The sequence below is a fragment of the Staurois parvus genome, unplaced genomic scaffold (assembly GCF_062004578.1).
Source record: "Staurois parvus isolate SC_StPar_1 unplaced genomic scaffold, SC_StPar_1.0 ptg000390l, whole genome shotgun sequence".
NCBI classification, from domain to species: Eukaryota; Metazoa; Chordata; class Amphibia; order Anura; family Ranidae; genus Staurois; species Staurois parvus.
In genome coordinates this window covers 9,472,486-9,485,257 of record NW_028318186.1, presented here as the reverse complement: position 1 = coordinate 9,485,257, position 12,772 = coordinate 9,472,486, and the positions used below count along the sequence as shown (strand labels likewise).

The 12,772-nt window shown below is 39.9% G+C and overlaps 1 protein-coding gene across 1 annotated transcript in view; it reads left to right on the top strand.

The window, feature by feature from the left end:
• LOC149455668 (aminopeptidase NAALADL1-like) overlaps positions 1–12,772 on the top strand; it is an 83,515-nt gene that overhangs the window by 32,716 nt on the left and 38,027 nt on the right. Inside the window, exons 5-6 of the mRNA XM_089686068.1 lie at positions 1,421–1,610; positions 9,784–9,877. Coding sequence (XP_089542194.1) covers positions 1,421–1,610; positions 9,784–9,877 — 284 coding nt within the window. The remainder of the gene's footprint in view (positions 1–1,420; positions 1,611–9,783; positions 9,878–12,772) is intronic.

The following is a 12,772-nucleotide window of genomic DNA, read 5'->3' as shown; positions in this document are numbered from 1 at the left end:
ACTTGCTGTGTGCTCAACAAGACAGGAAATGAGGGGCAAATCTCCACAGGGGACACAATAAGTCTTTATCTCTCTAGTCACTAGGAGAAAAGTTGAGGGTAAATCTCCTCATTGGGCTACAGACAGACATAGAAACCCGACAGAGGGTTTAGTGTTTCCTTACTCTATCCCAAACTAAGAAAAATGTTTTAGCTGGACCTGGGCTTTCAGCTACATACAGAAATTAAACTGTGCCAATCCATGTACAATCTACTCTAATTACCAAAGAATATTTTAAAACTTGGCCATACATTATACAGTCTGGTTAGTTTAACCACTTGACACCAAATCACATACATGTACTGTACGTGAGTGGGTTCAAGTGATTATACCGGGGGTTATTGCTGCACCTGTATGCCATAACCCTGGTATTTTTTTCAGTCTTTTTTTTTCTAAAAGCAATCCTAGTGGCTGATTAGCCTCTGGATTGCTTTTACAGACAGCAGCAGGTTATGTCCGGAACTTCTTGGGGCTCTGTCTTGTGACCGAGGAGACCAGTATCTGATCCGACGGTGCCACCGGGTTATTATAGAGCTGGCCAGGGACTGGAAGCTCCTCGGCCATCTCTATGGTCTAAGAGACCAGAAGCAACATCATAATGTCACTTCCAGTCCTGGCGGATGTAAACACTGCCTTTTTTTTAAAAAAAAAAAGAGATTTTTTTTTTAATCTCATGCTTTCCAGAGTAGAAGATAGATCTGGGGTCTTATAGACCCCAGATGTCTCCATAAAGAGGACCTGTCATCCCTTATTTCACAAAGGATGTTTACATTTCTTGTTATAGGAATAAAAGTGAAGAAAAAAATTAAAGGAGCAGTGTAAAAATAAAAAAAAATCTAATTAATAATATTTTTTTTAAAAAGCGCCCCCATCTATGCTCATGAGTAAAAGCGAAAAGAACTAAAATCGGGACGATTTCCGTTGCCCCGCATCTACTAGATTCAAACCTGTGCTGGAAAATTACAGCTGAGATCTAAAACTTTGAATCTGATAAGTTGCCATTAGGCAGTACATAGCTGTCTCTCTGAGAATCAGATAAGTTGCCATTAGGCAGTACATAGCTCTCTCTCTCTCTCGTAGAATTGGGGTTCAAAGTTTCAGCTACAGCCTGTTCTCAGAGCTTTTGAATTGAAGTAGTTTTTTTTGACAACCATCTGTGACATGATCAACTATTATTTTTGATTCTGTTCTCCACAGGATAGCAATCTCATAAAAAGTTATTCATATTTCTTCACTATTGCATTTTTAGTACCCTAACGTTTGGTTCTGATTTTGTACATCTCTACATGCTGTACGTGTGTTTACTGGCATTTTGTACATGTGTAACATGTGGAATTATGTATACAGAATACTTGCTGATTTCATCATCTTTGTGTTTTAGGCAATTAATGCTGCCAAATTTGGAGTGATTGGTGTAATAATCTACACTGACCCGAAAGACATAAATGATGGATTGTCAAATCCTGCAGACACATACCCTAATTCCTGGTATATGCCACCTTCTGGAGTAGAACGAGGCTCATTCAAAGAGAATTTTGGTGATCAGCTCACCCCGTACTATCCAGCTAAAGGTAATAACTGAAGCAATGATATGGGACTAAAAGAAAAAGGACATGCCCTCACTTTTCCAGTACAGTCATGGACAAAAATATTGGCACCCCTGCATTTCTGTCAGATAATGCACCCTTTTGCCCAGGAAATTGTTGCAATTACAAATGTTTAGGCATTTTCATGTTTATTTATTTTGTTTGTATTGGTATGACACAAATAAGTGAAGAAACAACAGGCCAAATCTGACACATTCCACGCAAAACCCCAAAAATGGAATGCACAAAATTGTTGGCACCCTCAATTTAATATTTGGTAGCACACCCTTTGGAAAAAATAACTGAAATCAATCACTTCCTGCAACCATCAATGAGTTTATGTAATACGGCTACAATCACTTCCACCTCCACTGGAATTTTGGACCATTCTTCTTTCAACAATTGCTCCAGGTCTATCAGATTGGAAGGCTTCCTTTTCCCAACTGCTGTTTTGAGATCTCTCCACAGGAGCTCTATGGGATTGAGATCTGGACTCGTTGCTGGTCAGTTCAGTCCTCTCCAGTGCTTTGTCTGAAACCATTTCTGAGGGCTTTTTGATGTGTGCTTAGGGCCATTGTCCTGCTGTAAGACACATGACCTCTAACGATGACCCAACTTTCTGACACTGGTCCCTACATTGCACCCCAGAATTCTTTGGTAGTCGTCAGATTTCATAATGCCATGCACACATTCAAGACATCCAGTGCCTGAAGCAGCAAAGAAACCTCAAAACATCAGTGAACCTCCATCATGTTTCACTGTAGGGACTGTATTCTTTTCTTTAAAGTCCTCATTTCTTTTTCTGAAAACAATAGAATGATGGGCTTTACCAAAAAGCTGTAATTCTGTTTCATCTGTCTACAGTATATTCTCTCAAAAGGATTTTGGCTTCCTCAGGTAAGTTTTGGCAAATTCCAATCTGGCTTTTTTATGTTTCTGTGTCAGCAGTGGGATCCTCCTGGGTCTCCTACCATAGTGTCCCTTTTCATTCAGATGGTGACGTATAGTGTGAGCTGACACAGTTGTACCCTGTGCTTGAGGGTCAGCTTGAATTTTTCTGGAAGTTGATCAAGGTTCTTTATCCACCATTCGAACAACCCTTTGTTGCAGTCTTGCTCAATTTTTCTCTTTCGTCCACGTCCAGGGAGATTAGCTAAAGTGCCATGGGCTGTAAACGTCTGACGTCTTGACAATGTTGCGCACAGTGGACACAGTAACAATAAGATCTTTGGAGATGGATTTATAACCTTGAGCTTGTCCATGCTTTTCCACACTATTTGTTTTTAAATCCTCAGACAATTGTTTGCTGCTCTTTCTCTTCTCCATGTGGCACATAGAGTCAATTGTTCGCCATTTTAACATGTTGCCAGTGTGATTTCTATATTATCAGTACCTGTTAATTAATACAGGTGAGTTTAATTACAAATTACAGGAGCTTCACAAACTTGAAATGCAATTATTTATTATAATTTTAAGAAGGTGCCAATAATTTTGTCCAGTCCATTTTGGGGGTTTTGTGTGGAATGTGTCAGATTTGGCTTTTTGTTTCTCCACTTTTTTGTGTCATACCGATACAAACAAAAGAAATAAACATGAAAATGCTTAAACATTTGTATTTGCAACAATTTTCTGGGTGAAGTGGTGCATTATCTGACAGAAATGTGGGGGTGCCAATAGTTTTGGCCATGACTGCATGTACAATGCCTCTTACATAATCCATCTCCTTTTTGCTCTGTTTTACTTTCTTGAACATCTGTTCCCTGCATGCTTAATATTCTTCATATTGTGCTCTCCTAACACCCCCCTGTTCAGTTCGCGGTCAAACATTCTGACCTCCTGGAAGTTCGAACAGGGACAATTCACTATGCAGTATCTTACCGCATCTGAGTATGTGGTAAGATACCGCACAGCTACTAAAATACTACATGAGTTACATGATTAACTCATGCGGTATTTTAGTAGTGAAGACATTCTTTAATGTTTCAGCTGAATGTAAAAAGAATTGCTGGCATTCCCCACCCATACCAAGCCCTTTGGGTCTGGATTTTGAGGGGAACCCCCAAGTCAAAATGTAAAAAAAAAAAAAAAAGACACGGGGGTCCCCCCCGAAATCCATACCAGACCCTTATCCGAGCAGGAGTGAGTACCCCCCTTCTGAACCATACCAGGCCACATGCTCTCAACATGGGGGGGGTTTTGGGCAAGGGGGGCTGCCCCCCCAAAGCACCTTGTCCCCATGTTGATGGGGACAAGGGCCTTTTCTCCACAACCATGGCTGGTGGTTGTAGAGGTCTGCGGGCGGGGGGCTTATCGGAATCTGGAAGCCCCCTTTAACAAGGGGGCCACCAGATACTGGCCCCCACCCCCGTGTGAATGAGTATGGTGAAAATGGTACCGCTACCCATTCACAAAAAAAAAAGTGTACTGTAAAAATGACAAGAGACAGTCTTTGACAAGTCCCTTATTAAAAACAAAAATTAAAAAAAAAAAAATCCCCTGAAGTAGATCTACCATCATTCACGATGCCTGCCATCCCCGATAACACTGCCGACCATAAAAAAGAAAAAAAAAACGCTCCGCTCTCGATGATGGCTCCTTGTGATATCATCATGCGCTGTGATTTGCCAAAGCATTGCACCTGATCTGTAGTCCACTGCATTGCTTTGGCCAATCACAATGCACTGTCAGGGCACAGTGCTTTATGGAACGTGGCAGGTGAACAGCTTGCTGAACGCCCTTACTGTTCGAGTGTTTGCCAAACACACGAGCGGGCCATGTTCGAGTTGAATTTATGTTCGTGTCGAACATGAAGCCCAACCCTAATTTCCCATATTCTCTCTTTGTACCAGATATGTTTTCCCTTTACAGCTCTTCCTGTCCAGCTCTCTTATATTTTAGCAATTACCTGCTTTCTTCTTATCCCTCCTATCCTGCTCTCTACTTTTATTATTCTCCATGTCCTGTTCTGTTATTATTCCCTATATTCTACACTCTTATTATTCCCCATATCCAACTCTCTTATTTTCCTCAATGGCCTATCTCTTAATATTCTTTATGTCCTGCTCTCTTTTTATTCCTGTATTTGCTGCTCTCCTATTATTCCCCAGGTTCTACTGTCTTATCATTTCTTCTGCTCACTTTCTTTTTATGCCACATTTTCTGCTGTATAATTACTCACTCTAGCCTGCTCTCATATTATTCCTTATGTTCAGCTTTCCTATTATTCCAATATGCTGCTCTCTTATTATTCCCTGTATCCTACTTTCCTATTCCTCCTTATGCCCCACTCTTTTTATTCCTTATTTTCTACTATGCTATTGTTCCCTCTAGCCTGTTGTCTTATAATCCATTATCCTAAGCTTTCTTATCATTCCAATATGCTCTCTTATTATTCCCCATATACTAGTCTCCTATTACCTTTTATGCCCTCTTTTCCTGCCCTCCTATTATTCCTATAGCCTGTTCTTTTTTTATCTTCCATATCCTGCTCTGTAAATATTCAGTATATTCTGTTCTCTTCTTATTTCCCATATGCTGCTCAATTATTCTTCCCTATGTCCAGGCTTCCTTATTATTCTCCATATACTGCTCCTTAATTCTTTCTGTATTCTGCTCTCCTATTATTCCAATATCCTAGTCTCATATTATTCCCCACATCTCACTGCCTTATTATTCCCCATGTCCTGCTCTCATGTTATACCCCGTATATCGCTCTCTTATTATTCCCCATGTCCCACTCTCTTATTATTCCCCATGTCCCGCTCTCTTATTATTCCCCATGTCCCGCTCTCTTATTATTCCCCATGTCCCGCTCTCTTATTATTCCCCATGTCCCGCTCTCTTATTATTCCCCATGTCCCGCTCTCTTATTATTCCCCATGTCCCGCTCTCTTATTATGCCCCATGTACCCGCTCTCTTATTATTCCCCATGTCCCGCTCTCTTATTATTCCCCATGTCCCATTCTCTAATTATTCCCCATGTCCCGCTCTCTTATTATTCCTCATGTCCCGCTCTCTTATTATTCCCCATGTCCCGCTCTCTTATTATTCCCAATGTCCCACTCTCTTATTATTCCCCATGTCCCGCTCTATTATTATTCCCCATGTCCCGTTCTCTTAATATTCCCCATGCCCCGCTCTATTATTATTCCCCATGTCCCGCTCTCTTATTATTCCCCATGTCCCGTTCTCTTAATATTCCCCATGTCCCGCTCTATTATTATTTCCCATGTCCTGCTCTCTTATTATTCCCCATGTCCCGCTCTCTTATTATTCCCCATGTCCCGCTCTTTTATTATTCGCAATGTCCCGCTCTATTATTATTCCCCATGTCCTGCTCTATTATTATTCCCCATGTCCCGCTCTATTATTATTCCCCATGTCCCGCTCTTTTATTATTTTCCATGTCCTGCTCTCTTATTATTCCCCATGTCCCACTCTATTATTATTCCCCATGTCCTGCTCTCTTATTATTCCCCATGTCCCGCTCTCTTATTATTCCCCATGTCCCGCTCTCTTATTATTCCCAATGTCCCACTCTCTTATTATTCCCCATGTCCCGCTCTATTATTATTCCCCATGTCCCGTTCTCTTAATATTCCCCATGTCCCGCTCTATTATTATTTCCCATGTCCTGCTCTCTTATTATTCCCCATGCACCGCGCTCTCATATTTTTCCCCATGTCCTGCTTTTTTATTATTCCCCATATCTAGCTGTCTTATTACTCCCTATGTCCTGGTCTCTTATCATTCTCCATGTCCTGCTCTCTTATTTTCCATATCTTGATGTCTCGTTATTTCCCATGTCCTGCTCTCTTATTTCCCATATCTTGATGTCTCGTTACTTCCCATGTCCTGCTCTTTAATTATTCCTCATGTCCTTCTCTCTTATTATTTTCCATATCCCGATGTCTTATTATTTCCCATGCCCTGCTCTCTTATTGTTCCAAATATCCTGCTCTATCATCGCTCCTATGTTTTGCTCTGTTATTTGCTACGCCCTTCTCTCTCTGATTGGTCCCCACATCCTGCTTCTTATTATAATAATATTCCATATATCTTGCTCTCTTAATATTATATTATTCCACATATTATTATTACCCATCTCAAGTGGTTACCATGTCCTCTTGTTTTAATTTATCCCATACTTTGCTCTCTTATTATTCCCAATATTCTACATTTGTATTGTTTCCTATAACCGGCTGTGTTATGATTATTATTCTCCATATACTTTTCTCTAATAATTCCCTGCTTTTTTATTATTCCCCCTTTCTATTTTATTATTTCCCATGTTCAGCTCTGTTATGAATTTCCATATCATTCTATTTCAATATTTCCTTGTCCTGCTCTCTTACTGTTCCATATGTCCTTCTGTATTATTGTTCCTATGTTTTGCTCTCTTATTTGCCATATCTTCCTCTCTCACTGTTCCCCTTTATCAACATTTTATGATAATATTATTCCACATACCAAATCTTACTCTCTTATTATTTTAAAGGCTAAGTTCACATTTTTTTCCCCTAAAATCCTGCTCCCCTATGCACCAATATACCATTAACCACTTCACGTCTGCACACTTTCACCGACTTCCAGTCCAGGCCAATTTTCAGCTTTCAGTGCTATCACACTTTGAATGACAATGACGCGGTCTTGCAACACTGTACCCATATGAATTTTTTAGTATTTTTTTGCGACATATAAAACTTTATTTTGGTGGTATTTATTCACCACTGGGATTTGTTTTTGCTATATAAATGAAAAAGTCCAAACATTTTGAAAAAAAGTGTTTTTCTTATAAAATTTTGCAAATAAATAATCTTTCTTCAAAAATCTTGGCCAAAATGTATTCATCTATCTTTTTAGTAAAAAAAAATAACCCAAATTAGTTTATAACCAAAAATTATAATTTTTCAAAAGTGTTTTTACATTTTTATTTTATTTTTTTATATTATTATTTATGTTTTTTTTTTTTTTTTAAGCATACTGTCACCCTAGCAGTACAATGTTACCATAGTGACACTGTACTACTTGTGGGGGATAATGATTTGACCCATAAAGGCTGTAAAAGCAATCATTGCTCCTTTTCTCTGGCTGCATTCCTGCAGCCATTGAGAAATACTGTATGAGCTGTGATTAGTCACAGCTTATCACATGATACAAGGCTGTTGTGAATAGCCTTGTACCATGTGACCTCTGATTATTCACAGATTCACTAGTAGTAAACAATGATGTCAGCAAGTGACATCTTGTTTACTACTATTCATGTGATCACTGATTGGCCAATCAGTGATCACGTGAATCGGGAACTCCTAGGGAGCACGCACAGGCAATGGAAACATCAGCAGTGCTCCTATCTGGCTGTTTATTGACATGGGCCGGACGGGAAGAGGTTAATGTACCTCAGTTGCATAAATATACAAGCCCTCTTTGATCTGGAGAACAGGCCTTACCTTAGCACTTTAAATTTCTTAGAAAGCTTTTTCACTTCCTGGAATGTAGAGAGAGGACAGAGGAACCAGTAGGACCCCGGAAGCCGATTACCAGCTGATCAAATTAGCACACACATCCTGCTCTTATCTCATTAGTACACACCCTTCACTCATCAACTATTTATTCAGAGCATCCCTGGGATCTTTCCCCACTTGCATTTACCTGGCTACCCCAGCATCTCTACATCTCTACAGATGGGCCCAGGCCGCATGCTAGACTCCCTGGGGCCACATGCACCCATGATGTATTGCAAGGGCCTGCTTGATTGGATATAAAGTGATTGGATAGATGGCGTGTCCTCCTATTATATAGTTTTGGTAAATCTAATGGAGATTGTACAGAGATTGTACAATCAGATTGTATAGTGTATGGCCACATTTATACACCTAAAATTACGTAGTTGCTTTTTCAGTGTCATTAATTGTTACCGGAACACCAAACACAGAAACAAGCACACATTTTGCCACATGAAAAAAACGGGATGACAAATGCAGCAATACGTGCAGAAAAAAATGCGAGACCACGCCAAAATGTCCCATGAGCTACTTTGCCACATGTAGCGCAGCCCATTGAAAACACATGCGCTCTCTCTACTTTTGGTGTGAATGGAGCCTGAAAGTGAAATTGGTGCGTTTATACAGAAAAATGAGGCTGCATTCACATCTGTGTGTTTCCGAATGCATGGCAATCTGCACAGAAAATGCGCACTTTGCCATGAGTTTCAGAAACACGCTGCAAATGTGCATCGTGTTTATGTTGTCATTACATGTCAAAGGCACCCTAAGTGTGGTAAACAGACCAAAAACTGTGGTAACACACCGTGCTCCCCTCTAAAAAAAAGAGGATAATAATAATAATGATGTATTTTTGTTCAGGTTTAGATGTTTAGGTGTTTATTATTATTAATAATAAGTTGTTTATATATATATTTTGTAAGGGTTAGAGGGTTAGGGTTTAATTATTATTTACTTACCTAGTATTTATTTATGATTATTTTTTTTTACTTGTGTATTTATTTTACATTTATTTATTCATTGTATTATTATTATTATTATTACCCTAACAATAAATAAATACTGAGAAAATTATAAGTAAAATATTATAAATAAAATAATAAGAAAATAATAACTAAAATACTAATTCCAACCTAAACCCTAATCCTAACCCTAGCCTAACCTTAACTCTAACCCCTTACCCTAACCAAAAACAAAATAATAATTAAAAAAAAAAATAATAATAATAAAAGCTCATGCTGATGGAAAAACTAAAAAAAAGAAAAACCTATAGCAACAAATGATGCAACAGATATTTTTCTCTACTGGCTAATAAAGTGCCAAAGTCCAAAAACACCTAAAAACGCTGTATGAAAACGTGCAAAAAGGCACGTGACAAAATGCATCCAAAAACACAGAAAAACGCTACGCTCAGCTGTGAATGGAGCCTCAGAGTCCTTTCTGGCTGGCTCGCTTTATTGCTCCCCATGTTTTGTCCTACTCATTATAACATGTACCCTGTTTTGCTCTCTAATCAAGTTATTTGTATTAGAATCCTATATGCTATCCTCATTTCTCACATCTTCTTCATTTTGTTCCAGTTTGTGTATATAGATTTCTGCTAACATTGCCTCCATTCTACCAGGATATTGACTTTGCTTCACTTATTCTGCAGAGTTCACTTATAGAATTCCTGAATCTGAGATCAAAGGTATTTCTCACATACCAGCACAGCCCATAGGTTTCCAGGATGCCCGAACATTAATATGGTAACTAACTCAAGTCCTCTAAATAAATGTTGTTTTTTTTTTAAATAAACGTAGCACCCTCCTAATCAGCTAGGGGGAGCTAGACTCCAATTGATCTGCACTTTTGAGGGATCCTGGCCGGTCTCCTAAATCAAATATAAAAAAGTCAGGTCTATGGAGTACATGGGGCCTAAATCAAATGTAAAAAGTTAGGTCTATGGAGTACATGGGGCCTAAATCAAATGTAAAAAGTCAGGTCTATGGAATACATGGGACCTAAATCAAATGTAAAATTTCAGGTCTATGGAGTACATGGGGCCTAAATCAAATATAAAAAAGTCAGGTCTATGGAATACATGGGGCCTAAATCTAAAGTAAAAAGTCAGGTCTATGGAGTACATGGGGCCTAAATCAAATGTAAAATGTCAGGTCTTTGGAGTACATGGGACCTAAATCTAAAGTAAAAAGTCAGGTCTATGGAGTACATGGGGCCTAAATCAAATGTAAAAAGTATGGAGTACATGGGGCCTAAATCTAAAGTAAAAAGTCAGGTCTATGGAGCACATGTCGCCTAAATCCAATGTAAAAAGTCAGGTCTATGGAGTACATGGGGCCTAAATCCAATGTAAAAAGTCAGGTCTATGGAGTACATGGGGCCTAAATCAAATATAAAAAAGTCAGGTCTATGGAATACATGGGACCTAAATCTAAAGTAAAAAGTCAGGTCTATGGAGTACATGGGGCCTAAATCAAATGTAAAATGTCAGGTCTTTGGAGTACATGGGACCTAAATCTAAAGTAAAAAGTCAGGTCTATGGAGTACATGGGGCCTAAATCAAATGTAAAAAGTATGGAGTACATGGGGCCTAAATCTAAAGTAAAAAGTCAGGTCTATGGAGCACATGGTTAGTTGGTATAGCTTTATATGGTTAGATCACTGTGGCGGAACCGTTCCGCCTGGGCTTCCTCGTGCGGAGCTATGTGTCACACCCAATGGTCCTCTTTTCCAGCAAGTCTTCCAGCACTCTCCCAAGGCAGATATTATAGCTAAGAAACCCTCCCTTTTGCTCTACCCAAAACCACGAGTCGGAACTTCGTGTAGGGTGAATAATGACTGACTCTTTATTAAACACATCTCAGTATATACAGCTTCAACCCCACCCCCACCAGACAGCCTGGCACCGGGTTTTCCCCACCCACAACAAACCCTACAACTAACAATACAGTATGAACTCTATTAGAAGTGAAAGACTACCAGGTCACATTTCCCTAAACAAACAGTGTAGAATGTCTGTGAAACATGTCCAGCTTTACAAAGGGGATGAAACTGGAACAGAAAGGGCAAAATGTGATCACACAGGGACAATTCGTCACAATCACCTTGACCGAAAAAAAACTGCCTATGCAAGTAAGGATTGTAGATTAAAAAAAACTGTGCAGATCTGACAAAAGTTAAATAATGCCCCTGTTATAGGTGTAGGCAATGTACATGCCTCCTGAAGCCTGGCCAGAAAACTCCCAGAAATGGCATCATCCCATTCTGCCTTGTTGCTAGGACATTGAAAGTGCTTCCAAGTATAGTTTGCTTTTAAAATTATATTAAAGGTTTGACTTTAAAAAAAAAAAAAAGAAAAAAATGTTATACTTACCTTCTCTGTGCAATGGTTTTGCACAGAACAGATCCACTCCTCTTCTTCTCAGGTCCCCTCCCTCTTGACCAGTGCCCCCAATAGCAAGTCACTTGATATGGGGGAAATGGTGTGTGCTTCCTTCTGAGCTCCGCTCTATGCATCCATAAAGCTGTGGCTCGCTCCCACCCCTCATTATCTCACTGGCTATGATTGACAGCAGTAGAAGCCAATGGCTCCTGCTACTGTGTCTCCACCAATGAGGAGAGAGACCTGGGACAGCCAAGGCTCTCATGCACAATGCTGGATCAAGAGGGGGCTCAGGTGAGTTTAAGGGGGGGCTGCATGGGGAGCAGCACACAGAAGGTTTTATAGCTTCATGCATCTCCTCCAGCAAGGAGATCAGTGAGCAATACAATAGTTACATTACAAAATCTCACTCCAAATCTCCTGAGACTAGCACTCAGAGGTAGCAGTGCCTAAATCCGTCCATAGGCGCTTTAAAATTCGGCCAGTTCAACAGGGACTGGACAAGATTCAAAACATGTATGAGCAGGCAGAATCAACTTGGGTACAACCAACCAGTCTGATCTTAGATTGTAAGCTCCAACGACCAGGGCCCTCTGATCCCTCCTGTATTGAATTGTATTGTAACTGTTCTGTCTGCCCTCATGCTGTAAAGCACTGTGCAAACTGTTGGCCCTATATAAATCCTGTATAGTAATAAGAATTTTAGAGCTAATATAGCTGCCAGCAATCACTGTGTTCTCTTGGCAGGGGCGGCTTCCCCATCCTTCTGCTGGGAGAACACAATGGCTCTATGGGAGGGATTCCCCTATCAACCCTGACTGTGTTGATGGGGGAATCAAGCAATTTTCATTCCTGCAAAAGGTGGTGGCAAGAAATAAAATCACTCCATCTATGGCCGGCTTTTGATCTCTCACTGCAGATAAGGATGTAGGCACAGGAGTGCCTAGTCACCCTCACATAGTAGGTAATGCACTGCTTTATTCTGGATTTTTGAGGGTACCTTTTAGGCACAGTTAACACTTTTAAATGTTCCCTACATCATAGCAAATCTTCACTTTCTGAGTTTAGTTCCACTTTCACACCATGTGATGCTATGTGACATCTAGACCCACTCAATTTTTTTTTTGCATTTACAAACCAGGGCTTTCTGGACCCATGTTGGATCCATGGGGAGCTGGCTGAAAATCAACTTGCATACAAGGACTACCTCCAACAATCCATCACGTTTAGTTTAGAAAAACTGAGAAAGGATGTAGAT